The 20,593-nt window shown below is 33.7% G+C and overlaps 1 protein-coding gene across 1 annotated transcript; it reads right to left on the bottom strand.

The window, feature by feature from the left end:
- Window positions 1–1,827: 1,827 nt before the first annotated feature.
- LOC111086883 (proline-rich protein 5-like) lies at window positions 1,828–16,828 on the bottom strand. The gene is made up of 6 exons (XM_022391546.1): window positions 16,816–16,828; window positions 16,352–16,443; window positions 12,800–12,878; window positions 6,999–7,063; window positions 5,170–5,335; window positions 1,828–1,994 (listed from the first exon to the last, which is right to left on the bottom strand). Exons 2-6 carry the CDS (start codon window positions 16,421–16,423, stop codon window positions 1,852–1,854), a joined length of 525 nt encoding a protein of 174 aa, XP_022247254.1. The 5' UTR covers window positions 16,424–16,443; window positions 16,816–16,828; the 3' UTR covers window positions 1,828–1,851.
- Window positions 16,829–20,593: the final 3,765 nt, after the last annotated feature.

Raw genomic sequence — 20,593 nt, 5'->3', positions numbered from 1 at the left:
ATTTCATTTGATAAAACACGTTTAGATTGAATGGTAATTTATAATCAGTCACAAGAACGTCGAATCTGAATCACTTGAAAAAAACATGGGGGTGCTTAACTTTTTTCCAGGTGTATATAATTTACATAACATACTTTTACAGTTATCGTCCTGGAAAGGATGACTTTTATGATAATATAATTATTTAAGCCTCTAAATAATTTACAATAATTTAACATACAATCTTACTGTTTCACTTCATAAGTATATATATATGTATTCCATGTTTCACTAGTTATAAAGTTTTGGTTTCAAACATAGTCTTATGCTAACGATCTCTGTATGTAGTTCTGCTATAAGTGCTGTTTACCATCCATGTACTTTTTTGTCATTGATTATTTTGTTGTAAAAAGAGCTTACTATTCATTTTGTGTCTGGTCTTTTTCTTCATTCAAGTTACAGGAAGAGAGTTCAGTATAACTCTGTGTTATGTTAACTGAGGTTTCTCAAGCTATTACTTTAATAAATGCACCTAAGAATACCACATTCATAACTAAGCGATGTGGAGCAAACCAACTATTAGGGTGTACAAAAATAATTCATTAGCGTGTACAGGGTGTAATAGAAATCTGGTACCATAGAGAAATTACTTTTCACACGATTTGCTCATGTGTTTCTCCTGGAGCCTCGTTTCCATATGGAGCCAGACTCTCTGGTGTAGGTTGAAAAATTGCAGGTACTTATCATACATAATGTATTAATGATATCTAAAAAGTTGGATAGTATGGTCAAAACGAAAAGTCATTGATCCATTAACACTTTATAAGAACATTGTTTTTTTATTAAATTATGTATAGATTTTATTGTACATGTAATTTAACCAAAAATAGATGACATTTGTAAAAAGTTTCTGACATACATAAAAAGTGGAAAATTCAGTTAATGCTCACAATTATTCAATGGCCAGAAAACTGGGTTTGTAGAAAATACTTGTTAATGATTTTAATGAAAAGTATGCATTTAATGTAATTCTACTAAAAACGTATAATATATGTCTGTGAATTTAATCATGTGATCAGTGTAATGATGTAAATAAGAAATCAGCATAAACTTGGAATACAGGGTTTAAAGCAGGGCTGGATTTAAGTGATGGCAACCACATTTTCCCATGCCTATATTGCTGAAGAGCAGAGTTCATAAATATTTTTAGATCACTTGTTCAAAGTTGTAAATTTATTTCACTTTCCCCGTGATCACGCTAAGTCCTGGCGTCTTTTATTAGATACAAACATGCAAGAAAATGGTGAATGAGACAAACAGAAACAAAAATGAAAAACTTAATGGTGCAGCAAAATAAAAGGAAGAGCAAGGGTTTAAATCACTTAGATAGTTTGGTTGTGCAACATAAATTGCAGCATTATTTTAAAACTGTAATATTTATATTCGAAATTAAGTAACTTGTACAGTGTCACAAGAGGACATTCAAAGACTATAATAAAGAACTAATTCCCACTTAGGCGTGGGGGAGTCTGTATTTGTTCCTTATCCTGGAGCCCATAATACCTAAATCCAGTCCTATTATAAAGAGAAAAAGTAAATAGTTTGATTATTTAAAACACCCATCAAAACAGCAAACTTCTCTTTTTCTGGTTAGTCCAAACTATTTAAACTTAGTAGTGCAAGTAGGCTTAGCATAAATTCAATCTGAAATGAGTGTCATAACTGTTGACTTTAACAGCATCAGTCTGTCACTCATTCTCTAGGAATTTACGTATTTTAGTTTTGTAAAATGATATATAAAATCCATTATGTAAATCAAGATTGGTTGCAATAAATCCTGTTATACCATTGTAAGGTGCAAGTTTCATGGCATCATTTATTTTTGAGACAACAACTGTGTGTTTTAGTACAATGATCTCCTTTCTGCTTACAAAGGGCACTGAGGAACATCTCATTTAGAGTTTCGAGTTGCTTTGGCTGAAGGCTGAAGGGACGGGATATTCGGCGTCCTCCATCTTTAAATTGAATAAAAAAGCAACAGTATGAGTGGTAATCAATATAAAGTCTGCAACTATTAAATAAATCATTTTTACTCTATATGTAATGTAATACAATAAAACCTTGCTGTTTCACGTATCAATGGAAATATATACAGTATTGGAAAGGTTATAAAAATGCACAGGAATCACAAACAATGAGGAATTACAACTGAATGTCCAGTTACATTGGTAAAATACATTATTACAGAAAATTAAATAAGACGTACAGTGCATAGTATTTTTGTATTTGCTTTAAATTGAACAGCATACCTTGGTTTGAAGCTATCATAAATTTATCTATGCAGAATTGTGAAATATTGGACTGTAATTCAACCATATTGTTTGTTTACTATTTGCCCTTCTCTTTGCTATATAAGTCCATACAACCTTAAAAATATTCGTATATAGACTTTGTATGATTGTGAGTAATTGTTTGTGGTAATTGTCTTGGTGAAAGATGAATCCTTGTGCAATAGATCTTGTTCCTGATGAAATGACACGATGAATAAGAATCTGATTGTACATGTCAGCAGTCAGGGTACCATACATTTTGTGATTTCCCTTATCATTAGTTAAGATGCAGCCTAAACTTTTGTTCCTCAGCATGCTTCACTGTATATGTTGATTATTGACCGCGATACCAGTCTCCTCTCTGCCTTTGAACAAATTATAACAAATAATTTGGATTCATCTGTAAAAATCCCCCTCCTCCAGATTTACTCATCCAACTGTTTGAATCTTATGCCCTTTTCAGCCTTTTGGCTATCTTCTCTAACCAGTGCTCTTGAACAGCTACAGATCTACTGAGGTCAGTTCTTGCTAACATATATTTTACCATTGGAGAGAGAACTTTCATGCCTATAGTTACAGGCGTGGTTAAACTCCTGGAAAATAGTTAGTGGGCTGTACAAGGTTACCCAAAAAGGAGATAAAATGGAAAAATTAAATCTCTCTGGAACTAATGTTTAAGAGAAAACAGTGAATATAAGAGTGTGAAAAATCGTATCAAAAATAGTGTGTGAATGACGTCAACTCACAAGGCTGAGACTACTTAAAAGTAGGCCATTGGCAAGATATCTACTGGATTATCGTATATCACGTAAAAAGCATAGCCTGAGTTACTTAACATCAAATTCTAGGCTTTATACCACGACCACTTTTATTATCAAAACCACCACTTTTATGTGTCCTCTTTAGGGTTTCATACAGCTCCAAACTGAAATTAACATTTCTCCTCAATTTATCATATGGAACAAAACTTTGATTTATACACGTTCGTCATGCTGCGTTTCGGTCCTGGGAACTATGAGTGCATTCACCTCACTTCTACCAGAAATTTTATGACTGTATATATTTTTATAGTTTTTACGCTGGTGTGGCACTGTCTGATTGGGTGAAATAAAGCCAGTCACAACGTAAACTATCAAAAACATAAGTGAAGTTCATTTTCATACAATAGAAGGAGGAGCAATCCCATATTATTTGCATTTCATACCTATATTATTCACTGTTTCCATAATTTGATAGTTTTTAACCACATCTTGAAAAAAAAAACAAATAAAAATGGTGATGCTGCTTGATTAAGTTTTTGGCTAGAAAATGAAGTGTTGTTTAATAAGTTCTGATGTTTTCAATTGACTATATAAAAATAGTTTTATATTGAAAATTTTATTTTTCTATTATCAGCAGTCACAAAGTACTATCTAGTTTTGCACTGTTAATGACACAAATACATGATAATGGAATTACGGAAGTTAGAAAATTAGTCTAAGGTTGTTTCTGTTACACAGATGTTATTGTAAAACGTGAAGATCAGCACAATTTTGCTTCAGATGTATATAATATTTGTGAATGTAGAAATTTCACACTTGTTTATATTTTAATGGAGTAGAACTAAAACATATTTTACAGAATCCAAAACAAAACTTATGATATACAGTTCTTAAGGAAATGAAGTTACGTGAGTAATAATGTTGTGACTTGTTCTTTCGTTTTTAGATTACTTGGTTAAAAGTAATGCAAAGTCAAATTCACTTAACGTTAACGAATTAATATCCTTCTTCAGTAACGTTCTATACAGGTTACACTCACTGGTAGGGCCTGACTTCACAACAATGTTTTGACAGAAATTCCAAGACTAAAGGTATATCTAATTCACAAATAAACCTTGCCAAAATATTCTAACTAATATATTGATAATTAACAAGATGACTGACTAACTAACTCAATCACCGACTCACTAATTTCTATTCTATTTATCAATTACCTTAATTCAGTAAGTCTGTATTTTTATTTTGTACTAGTTTCTACAAACTACAAGAACCTTCGAGATTCCACAGAGACCTAAACTTTCATGAAACTTCTGGACCTCATTACCTCACGCAAAAAAATCACCCTAGCGAAAAAACACTAAACCAATAAAAATATAGCTCACAATAATATTATAAAGGGCATTTCTTAAAGTACTGTTGTTACGTGTACTATCATTGAGCAGATTTTTGGATTATTTGGTAAATGTAATCTCAATCCACGAAACAAAACGAATTAATTTCTTTCTTCGATAGTGTTTGCTACAGGCTACGTTCACTGATAGGTCTAACGACATAAATAACATTTCACCTATCTCACAAATAAACTTACTTGCAGAATTTCATCGCTAATCCATCGATAACAAACACGTTAACTAAATCATTGATTATGTAAACAATTGAATCACAGACGAACGGACTCTTAGTGTCCAACTCCTTTTCCTGACCTGAATCACTCATTAAATCAGTAATTCACAGATTCTTGCACTTTTATACAGCTTAGTTTTTTATATAATTCATGACTCTCCTAGATTCTACTGAGGACTTAACTTTCATGAAATTTCTAGTTCGTGTATCATCATGACATGTTCTTCTTGCAAAAAGACATTTAAATTAAAATATTAAAAATATCGTTTTTCAACTGGACCAATTTTTCAGATAACTCAGCTAATACAAAACCTGATACAGCCTGAAACTTGCAGTCAATGTGCTTTGTGGTAGGCACACTGACACTTAGTGAAAGTTAACATAGAGAAAATGCCACTTTTCAAATCTACATTAGTTAAACTCAATGATATATATATTCAGCCTAACAAATGTTATTAAACTGTAGGATTCCTCACCACTTAATCGTTGTCTTGTAACCAACTGCGGTTCTTTAGATAACACAACGGGTTCTTCACCACCGTAATATAATCCGGTGAATCCCAGAAAAGGACTTACAACTTTTGCTACAAGAGACTCCAACTTCAGTTTATTTTTGCATGGAGGATATTGATCCTTGACGTTCTACGAAATGTAACCAAAATAATTGCACACTTATACAAATATTCTAAGTTTATAGCTTTTGAAAAACGTTAAAATGGCTTTATTGTTGTTTCTGAGATATAAAAGGCTACGATTCTTAAATGAATAAAAAGTACATACAATATTGTGAACAACTTCTTTCGAGACTAATTAGTATCTATTTATTCTTTTTAGTATCTATTTACATATAATTTTTAATGATCGGAATATATTGCGTGATTAAAAAAGGTATATCACTTTTAAATTATAGTAAGAAAGGGATCTGAATTAGTTTCGAGTCTTGAAATATATGTATTCAATAACTTTTAAAATCAAACATTTGGTTGTCGTAAACAGAAGCTTCAAGAATGCGTGAATTGTTTCCTAAACCACAGTACTGCCAAGTGAAAGTTTTAACGATTTGTATCTTGTTTTATGTTGCCTTATCGGTGTCAAACATCCTGAAATATGTTATTTTATAGTCTAGGTCTCCTACCGCTGTCAGTGGTCAGTTGCTTGACAGCTGCGTGGTAAAGTCGCGATCTAATATCAATAACAATTAAAGTCTCAAATTTTCCACAGCGTCTATGTAAACGAAATTGAAACATATGTGGCGGCATCTGTTGACAATATGCTGAAATTGCAAGTTAACATTAGATATATCACGAGTCTTACATTTATCTACTATACATTGTTTTCTGTCTATTGAGTCTTAGTGGTCAGGTAAAACAGCTGTATGTATGACGGCATTAGGTTTGTGAAGTACTAAAACATTTCGTGAATTTCATAAAATGGCGTCTAAAGTGACGAGCCCTTCTGATATGCATATATATGGATAAAGAAACTACTGTACACGCTTCAGTTACATGTACTGGAATCCAATTATTAGAAAAATCACAAGTTTATCACTGCTGCCATCAATTCTTGCTTTTGGTCGTTCAAAAGAGCTGTATATGTCAAAACAAGAATTAACGAGCTAGCCAGCCAGTAATGAGTAAGGACAGCTATGTGTAAAACGGGTGAAAACGATGAACCGTCTTTGCTTTATTTCAACTTGCATTTATTGATTTTTCATAAAGTTTGATTATATACACTATATTTATATATGATATTTATGTATATTATATATATTAATAGCCGGTTGGTGGTAAACTTCTAACTGCCAACAGGTGGGGTTGTTTGAGAATAGAAGGAGTAAGAATACAGAATGGATAATTACGAACGCAAAACTAAAAACCTCAAAAAACAAAGGAACTATTCTCTATAACCTTACACAGTAATATGTTATGTAGCACCAACTCTAAAATAGATTCGAATTTGACCACGTTTCTTTTTCAGAACAGCCTTGAAATTCTATCACTATATAACACGGTGATAAAATATGACTCTTTAACGTGGTAATATTTACCAAGAAACTTATTGAGTAAAGAGTAATTAACACCTGGTGTTATTCCCGTGTTAGAGTTTCCCAAGCAACTAAGAAGGCAATATATTTTACACTAGTAATATAGCATTATTTATTTGCTCTAAAACGAGTACGAATATACTTTTATTACTGAATTTGAATTTAAGAATTACATTTTAATCCAGCTACAGAACTACAGAATATTAGCCAATAAAAGCATGTATATTTTGTAGAAAATTTGCATAGATTATAAACTCTTACCTGTAATATTAAAAGCATGTGTTTTATTCCAGGTGGGATAATATCTGCTGCTGAGTAGATAGCACCTGAAAGCAGATATAGATGTACCGTTCATGAGTAATGAATCTGAGTGTATTAGCTCAGAGTATTTAATAAGCTTTCTAACTAACTAATATCAGATAACAATAGCTTTGGTAGAAAAGCGTCCATAGCTAACTAAGCCTGGCACTATGAACAGAATTGTTAGGGGTTACTTCTGATCAATATATATCATACAAAGTATATACAACTTACCCCTGATGGCGGAAATGACAGTTCAGAAGTCGGTAAAAGATCGCTTCTTTCGCATTAGTTTGACATTTTTAATATTATGACTAATTTATATTACAATGACTTAATGCCTATTCATTCTGTAGAATCTTGACTCCATTTTACCGCGCTCTACTTGACGGGAGGAACGTAAGAGTCCCAACTTCGAACTGTTGTCACATGTAAGGATATAAAATTATATGTCTAATTTCTTATTACATATTTGTTTCCTATCCTACAAGAACATGGGTCAAATAAACACTCTTCGCTTTCAGAAAAGAAAATCCCATAATCATACGTGTAAAAAAGCACTTTCAAACAACTTGTAATTTGTGATTTTTTTCCGAATATTTACAAAAAAAATTGACACCCTTCTAATTCTTCTGCTCGTACCACACTTATATTGATAATTTTTTGTTTATGTCTTGACAATACGTTTGCGTGAGAAATAGAAATACTGCTTGGCATAGAATTTGAACTCCAGCACCATGGCCATTTGAGAGTAAGTTTGTTTGTCGAATTTCGTGCAAAGCTTCTCGAGGGTTTTTGTTTGTTTGTTGTTAAGCACAGAGCTACACAATGGGCAACCCGTGCTCTGTCCAACACGGATATCGAAACTCAGTTATTAGCGTTATAAGCCTACAGGCATGGCCAGGTGGTTACGGAACTCGACTCGAAATCTGTGGGTCGCGGGTTCGAATCCTTGTCCCACCAAACGTGCTCGCCCTTCCAGCTGTGTGGGCGATATAATGTGACGGTCAATCCCACTATTCGTTGGTAAAAGAGTTGGCGGTGGGTGGTGATAACTAGCTGCCTTCTCTCTAGTCTTTCACTGCTAACTTAGGGACGGCTAGCGCAGATAGCCCTCGTGTAGCTTTGCACGAAATTCATAACGAATAAACAAAGCCTACAGGCTTTTCACTGGAGGCTCTACTCGAGAGATATGTGCGCTAGTTGTCCTAATTTTGAAGAGGGAAGGCAGTGTTTCAACAATAACACCTACCGTCAACTCTTGACAAACTGAATAGTGGTATTTCACTTCTCACGGGTGGTTCAAGACTTAATTGAAGCTAAATAACAATTGTATGTAGAACTTAAAAATTATAATATTATATTACTCTACGTAACGAGTGTATTATAGTTTGAAAACACGAAGAGTTCGGTTAAAACTTTAGGATCGGCTCGGTGATTGGACCAACTGCTGTTATGGCCAGTTCGCCCCTAGGGCTAAGATTTCTGCTTCGAGCAGGCCATTTCAAGACATTTAAAATATTATTTTGTTTATTTGCATTTGGAAGTTCGCGCAAAGCTGCATAAGGGTTACCTTCACTATCGGTTCTTAATTTTGAAGTTATAGATTAGAGAAAGATAATCATCTCCAACCCTTGGCCTACTCTAATCGAATAGTAGGGTTTGACCGTCACTCTTTCAACACACCCACTGTCCGAAAGTGTCCGGCAGAAGGATGTGAACCATTGACTCTTAGATCCACAATCCGGCACATTAAATATTAGACCCAAGTCCGGTTCTAATTTTACTTTGAAATCAGTCTGTGGTCCTACGTACTTCTAGACAGGGAGTATTATAGTCTAGTTATTAACATATTTTTGCTACCTCCCCCCCCCCCAAGAAAACTAACAAAATAAAAACTGTCATAGCCCCTGAAATGTCGACTAGAGAGAGGTAATAATTGCCAACCCTGATGAGGTTAAGATAAGAAGTGCAGAATTTGAACTCAGAATGAACACCAAAAAGACAAAGACGATTATAGTAAGCAGGAAACATCAAAACATGGAAAGGATAAACATCATAGTCTGTCTGAAACAGGTGTTGAGATTCAAATATTGAGGTCAAATCATTATGGCGGATGTGACACAGAGATAAGAAGACGAATAGAAATTGCAAGAAATATCTTTTGTAAAATGAGAGATGTCTCGGCAGCATAAAGCATTAACATTGAAACATAGAAGAGACTAGCTAGCTGCAATGTACTGTCTATTTTTATATATACTGGTGTAACGTGGACAATCAACAAGAATATGGAATCAAAGATCAATGCATTTGAAATGTGGATGTTCAGAAAGATGCTGAGAATATCTTACAAAGACAGAGTCACCGATGAAGAGGTACTTAGTAGGATCAAAGCTAGAAGAACATTACTTAATACATTCAAACAACGAAAGTGTAGATATTATGGTCATGTGGTCAGAAAGCAGACAATACAGAGAATGTTATTGGAGGGCAAGACCAAAGGAAAGAGACAAAGGGGAAGACCATGAATGTTTTGGATGAAAGACTAATGTGAATGGGGACAATGCAGGATGGGTCAGAGCGACACAGGAAAGGAAGACATGGCACACCATGATGGTGAACCTTGTGTAAGAGGATGCCAACTACAAACAGACGTATAGAAGCGCAAATGTTTTACTGTGAAGTTCTAAATGTCGATAAGTTATTCTATGACTAATAAAATGTTTTGTTTGTTGTTCTTTGTCTGAAGTTACACAATAGGCTCTCTACATTCTGTCCACCGAGGGGGAATCGATCCCAGGACTTTTGCGTTGTAACTCCGTAAAACCTTACCGCTGACCCACCGATAGACCATAAATTGTGAATGTCTCAGAATTAAGACTATTTCATGTATCGATTTTTTGCACTATCAAAAGTCTGTAAATCCTCTTTACTCAAACTAACGTAATTCATAATGTTTTGCAATCTAGTATATACTTGAACAGTACTAATCTACTTATCTGGTGCTCTCTGAGCCTACACTCACCGAGTTGTTGTTTAGGCAGTGTCACAAGTTAGAAGGGTGTCCAGATAATTTGGCAGGGCAACGTAAACTCTCAATAAAGTGCATTTGTGCTATGCTATATTCATTTGATACTAAACATAAAATTACTCTTTCTATAGAAGTGTTTCTAAAATGTCGGTTTTGAAGTGCAATCAAAGTGTTTCATCCGCTAGGAATTCCTTAAACTAATAATAAGCTTTTGTGGATTTGAATTTATATTATTATCACCTGTTGGCACCGTGATTACTGGTAATTAAACCAGATTTTGCATGCTAAGGAAATAAAAGTTTAACTTAAAGTTTTAAAGAAATAATGAAAACGGCTGTTCGTACCAATATAAAATATTTAATTGTACTTACAGTTTACGAGATTTATATACTTCTGATTTATGAGGGGAGTTTCTCCAATATCCCTGGGCAGTTAAAGGTCGTTGAACATACAAGACTGTTTAGTGTAGTTAGTGTAGGTGTTATTATTTAATTCATTATGTGAGTCAATATTTAATGATTATTTAGTTTTTCATAACAAGAGAGTTAAAAGTTAATCATTTTAAAGGCGATAGTTATGACAAGTTTGGTTACGTAACTCGGGAAGAGTCATACCCTGTGTTTGCAAATACATTGTTGTCTAGGCTTTTCTAATATTGTTGACGCCACGTTACTCGAATCTTCAGTATTTTTCTCGTTACCTTAACTGAGTATTGAAATCAGCGCCGTTCGCGCACTTTACAGAAAGTTCCAGGCCTCAGTAATCAACATATAAGTAAAGGTGACCAAACTAGTGCAAGTCAAGTGTGGTTCAGTCAGAAAGTTAGCGAAAGAAAACGTAAAGTTAGCCAGCGTGTGAGTGATTAGCTTTAACAGGTGATATCTTAAAGTGAGTTTCACAGTTTAATAGAGATAAGAAGAAGAATTTGTCTTGTCAAAGATTTTTCTAAAATAACTGAACCCGTCTGTGTGGACTTTGACGAAAAGGAGACAAATATTAGAAGTTCAGGATACAGCTGTGGTAACCCACGGGGTAACGTAAGTGAATTATTCACTTATACTATTGTGATAAGAGCAGAGAAAAATAGTGTGTCTTATCAATTGTATTCTAAAGTAGTTGAATCAGCCTAAGTGGACTTTGACAAGAAAATATAATTGTTTAGAGTTTGAGATACAACTGTGAAATCCATATTGTAAGGAATTTTTTGTACATACGTTTAACTTGTTTTGAATATATTATTTCAAAACAAGTGGAGTATGTGCTAACCGTTTATTGTTCAAATTTATCGCCAATAAGTCACAGACACCTACTGTAGAAGAATCCTCAGCCCACAAACATACATAAAACCCTGACAACAGTAATACTACAATGTTATATCTTTGAAGATGAATACATATCTGCCTGAAACAACAAGTAGCATGTTGCTGGGTAGAAGAACCTCGCAATTTCCCCTGAGAATGTATTTGTGTAGATTAACGTCTTGTGTTTATCTCTTGTGTTTGTAACGTATGTTAAACTTTATCAGAGATTGCGAGTCGAGCGCCCTAACCACCTGGCCATGCCGAGCCTAACAGTACTGATTAAAATGTTTAGTATATATAATAGACTTACCTTTATTGCATTATTTATTATATATATATTTTTTTTCATTATGAGGATTATTTTGCATTGTTAACTAAGTATATGGATTTGGGCCTTACCCAAATCTTTTAAACTGGCCAAAACTCGTGAAATATTTTTGGGATGACGGTCGAAAATATTAGTAACAGCAACACTATCCAACTGACGAATCAATACCCAACTGATAAATCAATACATTCTGATCAGCACAAGTTTTTGTTATATGACAATGCATGCTCCTAGTTACACCGGTATATTAAATTAGCTACTTTAATTACCGGCTAATTTTTTAGTTCGGATGTATATAGGTAACTTGTTTTGATAATTTGTTGTTGAAAGTTAACAAGGATGAAAAATGTTTTTAAATATTATTGCTTAATGTAGAAACACATTATTTTTCTAAATAATCTGATCTTTTGTTGCAGAAGTTGCTAATATACGGCGCTCCCAAAAAGTGTAATGTAGTTCAATGCTTTAAAATACAAATATTTCCTACACCAAGAGTGCAGACGATTAAATAGTTCTGATGATATACAAATATAAAACTGTACACAAGATTCCGTATTTGATGTACCCCCTGTGGGACAGCGGTAAGTCTATGGACTTACAACACTAAATTTCGGGCTTTGCTTTAAAACAAACAAACCGTATTTGACACAAAGTATAGTTACACTAGTGTATGGCATCACTATACATATTGTTTACTGTTTAACATTGTTATAAAATAGTCCGTGTACGTCATGAGTATAAACTGCATAATGTTGAATTCCATGTGTGTAACAGCACCTTTCAAACTGTTTATTTTATTACTGTATGATTAGGAATAAAATATCTATTAATAACTAACGCTTTGTTTAAGAGTGTATATAATGCTGTTACAGTAGGCTGTAATAATGGATCACCCGGTAATCGTCCACTGCTATTCATAGTAAAATAATTGAAACCTTTTAAGTTCTGGAATAACATCAGCAGAATATTTTTCAAATAAGATGTCAAAGAACAAAATCGTTATACTGATATCATGATCCAAATCCTTACAAAATAACTGATACGTTTCGATGAAGACTACGTGTAACATTCGTCCTCTGAAACAGAGACGAGCATTCCTTACCTGCAGTATCAAGCTTCAAAACCACCAGGTCTCGGAACGAGATAAGAGCCGTTTGCCTGATTGTTAAATGCTCCCTAGTCTGCAATATAGATTCATGATAGTTTAATACATAAATGAGTCTTCCATAAAAGAAAGTGGTGGTAAATAAATAATAAATAAAGATTTCAATTCATTTCTCTTTAGTATAGGTAAATAACTATCTTAATTTTAAAAGATTGAATAACTTTTCCGTTAAAAAAATAATCTTTTCTGTTAAAAGATAGATAACTCTTCCATTCAAAAAGGCAAACAACTGTTCTATTGACAAAGCTAATAATCCTTCCATCGGTTGGTGAGTATTGGAAAATTCCCCTTTGTTAACTACCAGTCAGTTTCATTCGATTAAAATTTATATCTGGAAGAAAATGAATTAATCGAACCGGTCCTTTAATTCGAACCTGTTTCTTAGGAGTGTAACAGAACAAATGACTTGATAGCTCAAAGGGAGTTTCCGGTAAGAGGAGGATATGTTAGTAAAGTTACACTTATATTTAAAATAAGCTCACAATTTGAAAATATTAAGAGAAGATCAATTCTTAACTTCATATCAGTCTAAAGCCTATTTATCATAATAAAGTTTCGGCTTTAGCTGAACAATTATACCTAGCAGACATTGTGCTACGTTAATTGCGTTTCCAGGTCTTGTTGGTACGTAGAACCCACGTATGTCTTTTCACACACACAAAAAAAAGAAAACCTGTAAACTGCACTGTATCTTTAAGATGAAATATTTTAAATAAATTTCAAAATGTATTATTTAAATTGCATATGTCTGGGTAAACTCTGCCTCAGAAATAGTTTAACTTTCTGTTTTACAAATACAAATGTTCCTGTATGGCAAGGCTATATCTTGGGAACAGGAAACTGCAATATTTGAGGGAAGTAGTTTTATTCATTTCTAACCATGTATCAATACTTCTGACTTGTATACAATGAACAAGTATAGCGGCAGTAAGTAAAGACCTTCGTTCTAATCGTAGTATTTTTCTTATAGCAAAGCCACATCGGGCTATCTGCTGTGTACTCAGTAGGCCTCCTTCGGCCAGGTTTGACCATGGATGAGCATCCGTCCATTGTTAGCTCATGTTGATCGCTCGTCTAGAGCAGCGTCTCTTGTGACTAAGGAGACCGACACGAGAGTGGCAGAGGTCACATATGTGTGTTGACGCTGGTCTGTTGGCTGCCTGTTCCTTTTGATGCGCTCGCTTCTCTTCTGCCGCCACCGTCAATTCCTCTTTACCGATCTTCAGCTGTTTACGGAGAGTGTTTCTCCAGTCGGCGCGATCGGCAGCTATGTCCTCCCAAGTTTCGGTGTTGATGTCGAGTACCTTCATGTCTCTTTTGCAAATATCCTTGTATCTCAGCTGCGGGCGGCCGATGCTTCTCTGTCCTTCGGCAAGCTCTCCGTAGAGGATGTCTTTTGGGATTCGGCCATCCTTCATACGACGCACGTGGCCTATCCAGCGCAACCGGCGCTGTCGTAACAGAGTGTACATAGTAGATTGGTTCGTACGAGACAAGATATCGGTGTTAGTTACCTTGTCTTGCCAAGAGATACCAAGTATGCGTCGCAGGCTTCTGAGGTGGAAGGTATTCAGTCTTTTCTCTTGGCTGGCATAAGTAGTCCACGTCTCGCTGCCATATAGAAGGGTGCTGAGGATACAGGCGCTGTACACAGGCATCTGCTGTGTACACCGAAGAGAATCGAACCCCTGATTTTAGTGTTGTAAATCCGAAGACTTACCACTGTCCCACCGGGTGACTAAGCTCAGCATCACAGGTATACTTTAACAGTGGTGACATAAGGGTGACTTCTATACAATGAACAAGTAGAGTGGTAGGACCAGTTAAGTTTATAGCAACTTAAAGGTTTATATCTGACTCACGTATAACAAACAATAATCATGTAAGGGTTTACGTCTGACTTCTATATAACATATATAGTCACAGTATATAAGAAAGAAGTTGGTTTTAATGTTCGACAGAGTTCGTCCATATAAGGAAGTTTGTTGTATATCTAAATCTATGGCAAAAACAAACATTTCTTCTATTATAAAAATTAATAATAAAATATCGTGGAAATGTTCTGTTTGGGCAGAGAAATATGCGACTTCTACCACTAGATGGCAGTCGACTCGTATGAAACAATATTATCATGAGCTATCTGCAGTCTGTCCACTGGGGGAATAGAATCTCGGATTTGAGCGTTGTAAGATATTAAAGTTACCTCCGACTCACCGAGAGACTATGAAATAACATGCTCATGAGAAATGAGAACTTATCAAGCACTGTATACCATGCCTTAACGACGTGTAACGCGGCTATCTCTAGTGAAAACTTTATTATAATTGAGATGAGAATGAACATTTGTGAATGTTTGACATTTCAAAACTAACTTCGACATGAACAAACAAAATTCGGCGACACTACTTATATCCATGCTACAAGATGTTCACGTGTATTTTGTCTGTATAATGAACTAGTTTAACAGTAGCAAAATAGGGGTTTACTTCTGAGTGAGTCCTATATAATGAGTTAACATAACAGTAGAGAATAAGTGTTCACTTCTGATAACTAAATAATAAGCTAGCATAACAGAGATAAAATTAGAGTTTACTCTTAGAAACTATATAGTAAGCTAGCATAACAGGGGGAAAATTAGAGCTTCTTCTAGAAACTATATAATAAGCTAGCATAACAGGGGGAAAATTAGTGCTTCTTCTAGAAACTATATAGTAAGCTAGTATAATAAAGGAGAAATTAGAGTTTCTTCTAGAAACTATATAATAAGCTAGCATAACAGGGGGAAAATTAGAGCTTCTTCTAGAAACTATATAGTAAGCTAGCATAATAAAGGAGAAATTAGAGTTTCTTCTAGAAACTATATAATAAGCTAGCATAACAGGGGGAAAATTAGGATTTACTTCTGATAAATATATAATTAGATAAGATAAAAGTAGCAAAATTAGGGCTTACTTCTGATAACTATATAATTAGCTAGAAAAACAGCAGCAAAATTAGGGTTTATTTCTGACTCCTATATAATAAACTAGATAATAGTAGCAAAATAAGGGTTTACGCTTAACTTTTACATAATAATGTATTTTAACAGAAGCAGCATAAGAGTCTACTTCTGACTCTTCTTTAATAAACTAGCATACCAGTAACTAATCATTTCTGTATAATGAGCTAAGATAACACTATCAAAATATGGATTTACTTTTGACTTCTATATCATAAACTAGCATAACATTAGCAACATAAGAGTTTAATTAGCACGAGAAGGGTTTACTTCTGACTTCTATGTAATGAATTAGGGCAACAGTAACAACATATGGATTTATTTCTGATTTTGATATAATAAATTATCATAGCAATTAGCACGAAGAGGGTTTACTTCTGACTTCTATATAATGATTTAAAATATATGTAGCACCATAGAAATTCAGTTCTAACTTTCACTTAACAACTACCATAGTAATAGCATCACTCCAGGAAGTAATTTAATAATACCTTTACGTGAACCATACAGGCGTCCAGCAGTGGAAGAATCTTATAAAAGAAATCTTCCCAGGTTTCTTCCATGAGCTTCAGTAAGTTTCCTCCTGTAATACCATATTGAAAACATCAAGTGTTACTCAGAATGTTAACATTGTATTGAAAAGATAATTTTGGTTGTAACAGGAAATCATACAATATATATTGTATTGGATTTCTCTACGATAACACTTCATATAAGTTTAATTTAAAACTGATTTAACTTTAAGCCCCTTACCATGAAACTACATTCAAAGATCACGTGCTACTAATACAATTCTAAGACGAAAGAAAAAAAACCGTTAAACTTATTTTATTGTCAATGACGATAGAAGTGCTACGCATTTATCAGAATTTTTACTTCACTCAAGGACAATAAAACCGTAACACATTCTCACCCACAACGTTTTGCCTGATATCCTCTCTCAGGATTATCATACCTTTCGTCAGTAACTGCTTCTACAAAGGTCAGAAAAGAAACATTTTCATAACTGGCTAGGAAAAAAAATGTACATTATATCAAGTGAAAACGTTATATATATATTTATTAGTATTGATAAGTTTAGTTTAATGTGATATTATTATTAGTATCATATCCACGCAGTTATCAAGAGTTGTCTAACAGGAGTTACTGATATATAGTTGCATATCTGTTTCTTTTGTATGCTGGAATATTAAGGACATCAGTCCACGTTTTATGTTGAACTAGTGTTTGTTTTGTACACTTAACATCTATATATCTGAGACATAATTACCTCATTACACACTTCTATATATCTGAGACATAATTTTCTCATTACACACTTCTATATATCTGAGACATAATTATCTCATTACACACTTCTATATATCTGAGACATAATTATCTCATTACACACTTCTATATATCTGAGACATAATTATCTCATTACACACTTCTATATATCTGAGACATAATTTTCTCATTACACACTTCTATATATCGGAGACATAATTATCTCATTACACACTTCTATATATCTGAGACATCATTTTCTCATTACACACTTCTATATATCTGAGACATAATTATCTCATTACACGTACAGTGAACAGTAACTACTCCTGATATTCGGCTACTCACTAATGGTATTTCACTTTTTCGTGTATTCTCTAGAAGTTGTGTTGATGAGGATGGAAAATTTTTTTCCAAACAACCACAAATATTCCTTTCAAACAGTGTGTCAGTTATTTCATGAATATTATTGGACAACCACAAATATTCCTTTTAAACAATGTTATTTATATCTCCAGAAACATTCAGAACACACAGGCTGGCTGTTTTGTCTATGACTATTTCAAGGTAAGAAATTGTAAGTATTATGTTGCTTTCTTCAAATTACTCTGACAAAATTAACTATCTAATAAGAAAATTTGCTGTTGTTGTTGTCTATTTGTAAATCTTTCTACAAAGCTGTTTTTCATGCAAAGTTACACCTTGACGAGAATGGATATAACTTGGAACTACAGTTTTCAACTGGTTATTAGAACGAAATATGTTACCCAGTGTGAGAAGATACATCTATCACGTCATAATTCGATATAAGATAACCCACGTTACCTTAAAATATTGTGATATTACGAAAACATTCTTCAATGCATTTTTACTGTGTTATTAAAAACATCATATGACAAAATTGCTGGATTCATTGGATGGAATTTGCTTCAAATTACATTCATGAAATAACTGACACATTGTTTGAAAGGAATATTTGTGGTTGTCTAATTACATTCATGAAATAACTGGCACACTGTTTGAAATTATGCACAAAGCTACACAATGGGCTATCTTTGCTCTGCCCACCACGGGTATCGAACCCCGGTTTCTAGCGTTGTAAATCCGCAGACATACTGTTGTGCCACTGGGGAGCTGAAATAACTGACACATTGTTTGAAAGGAATATTTGTGGTTGTCCAATAACATTCATGAAATAACTGACACATTCTTTGAAAGGAATATTTGTGGTTGTTCAATTACATTCATGAAATAACTGACACATTGCAAGTTACTCGAAGGGAAAAAATAAGGTTAATTAATAACAAACGTTTCTTTCCTAATTTCAAAAAAAAATAATTCAAATTTTCCCCCATAAAATGACTTAACGTTACCACAAATTTGTTTGTCATATTTGTGAATAAAAAACAAAAACAAACAAAAGAACCGTGAATCACTTCCAAATTGAAAAAATATTTGAGCTGTCCAGGACAAACCTCCATAACGAAGGAAAAAACTAAAAATGTATGTGTTTATGCGTTAACTACAAGGGTTAGTTTGTTTTTTAGCTTATTTGCAAACTTAATGCAAAGGAAAACATATTGCTAATTTCTTATATTTCATTTCAAATGTACAAAAAAAAAATCAATCTGGCCTTAGATAATAAATGTATTTTAATAATTCCGGAAATAACTGAAAGGCCTTGATACTTCTTGCTTCTTAACAACTTGCCCCCAGTGGTTTAAACGTAACACTGAATGTTTATAATGTTAAAGACTGGGTTTTGATACTCGTGGTGGGCACAGCACAGATAGTCCATAGTGTAGTAGCTTCATTGCCATTCGAGATACGTCTTGTAAACACATGCCCAAATTTTTACAAGAACAATGTGGTCATCACGTGGTAAAATTTCCAATTTTAGACTAACACTTTGATTATAATATGAGTGGTTTAGAGTAAGAGCTGTTGGTTTTTCTTGTTTCTTACTCACCCCGAGCTTTAATGGGTACTTCATGTTTAACTTCCAAAGAATGTACTGTTGAAGTTGAATTATGTTTTCTTGAAATTATGCGTTCTTTCTCCTTTTACACTTTAACTTTCCTATTTACAGTTTCCAAGAGAGTAATTTGATCCCAAATCGCACGTGTTTTGTATACGAAAAGTAAAGTACTACTGCTACGAAGTCCATCATTCTTCGTCTGTTATAAAAATCTTTAATACCGCCGTTACAAGCCCCACGTCCACTCCAGATTTTGTCAATATTTAAATGACAGTTTTGTCTTCTTTTTTTCTATGTTATGTTACTATATCTTAACGTTGCAAATTTTATCACAATATTTCTCAAAATCAAAACCATTCGGTTTATAAATCAATCAAATCGGAGTGAATGTGGTTTTTATGAAGATAAACAATGGCTCATTCATTAGACATCTGTATTTCTTCTTAACCACTTCGCTAAAAGAAATCTTGCGTCAATAAAAATAATGCAGAGGACTGAGTGACGTTAGAATAGTGACCAGTTCACAGTTGTAAGAGATTTATTTCGTGTTAAGAACTTACTAAATTATCTGGTATTTTTCATGTACTGAAATACACGGCATACTCAAACTTCACGATTTCTCAGTTACACTAGAAAAACAACAACAAAAAACTCGTGTACATTCAACATTTCAAAAAAAATTATAAAAAGTACAATAGTTAAAAATTAATAAATGTGTTTGTGTGAATACACGACATTTCTCACACAGTGCAGACAGAATAAACATATCGTATTATTACGTAGTAAATACACAGCATTACAGTGCAAATAGAAGAACATACTCTATTATTACGTAGTAAATACACGACATTACTTACACAGTGCAAATAGAAGAACACATTCTATTATTACGTTGTAAATACACGACGTTACTTACACACTGCAAATAGAAGAACATATTCTATTATTACGTTGTAAATACACGACGTTACTTACACAGTGCGAATAGAAAAACATACTCTATCATTACGTTGTAAATACACGACATTACTTACACAGTGTCGATAGAACAAACATACCGTATCATTACGTTGTAAATACACAGCATTACATACACAGTGCAAACAGAAGAACATACTCTATTATTACATTGTAAATACACTGTATTACATACACAGTGCAGACAGAACGAACGTACCGTATTATTACATTATAAATACACGACATTACATACACAGTGCAAACAAAATGAGCATTCTCTATTATTACGTTTTAAATACACGACATTACTTACACAATGTAGATAAAACAATCATGCCGTATTATTACGTTGTAATTACACGTAATTACACACAAAGTGCAGACAGAACGAACATACCGTATTATTACGTTGTAAATACATAGTGTTACATACACAATGAAGACAGAACGAACATACCGTATTATTACGTTGTAAATACATAGTGTTACATACACAATGAAGACAGAACGAACATACCGTATTATT

The sequence above is a fragment of the Limulus polyphemus genome, unplaced genomic scaffold, assembly GCF_000517525.1.
Source record: "Limulus polyphemus unplaced genomic scaffold, Limulus_polyphemus-2.1.2 Scaffold1513, whole genome shotgun sequence".
Taxonomy (NCBI): Eukaryota; Metazoa; Arthropoda; class Merostomata; order Xiphosura; family Limulidae; genus Limulus; species Limulus polyphemus.
The sequence above is the reverse complement of the archived record's forward strand: the minus strand, read 5'-3'. Positions and strand labels throughout refer to the sequence as shown.

What these genes read in the sequence shown, in the direction of transcription:
- LOC111086883 (XM_022391546.1), bottom strand. Translation starts at nt 16,423, where the DNA reads ATGGAAGAAACCTGGGAAGATTTCTTTTATAAGATTCTTCCACTGCTG. An exon ending in CCTGTATGGTTCACGTAAAG is followed by an intron (nt 12,879 to 16,351) that starts GTATTATTAAAT and finishes TCTATATTGCAG; the next exon opens with ACTAGGGAGCATTTAACAAT. An exon ending in TACAAGACAACGATTAAGTG is followed by an intron (nt 1,995 to 5,169) that starts GTGAGGAATCCT and finishes TTCAATTTAAAG; the next exon opens with ATGGAGGACGCCGAATATCC.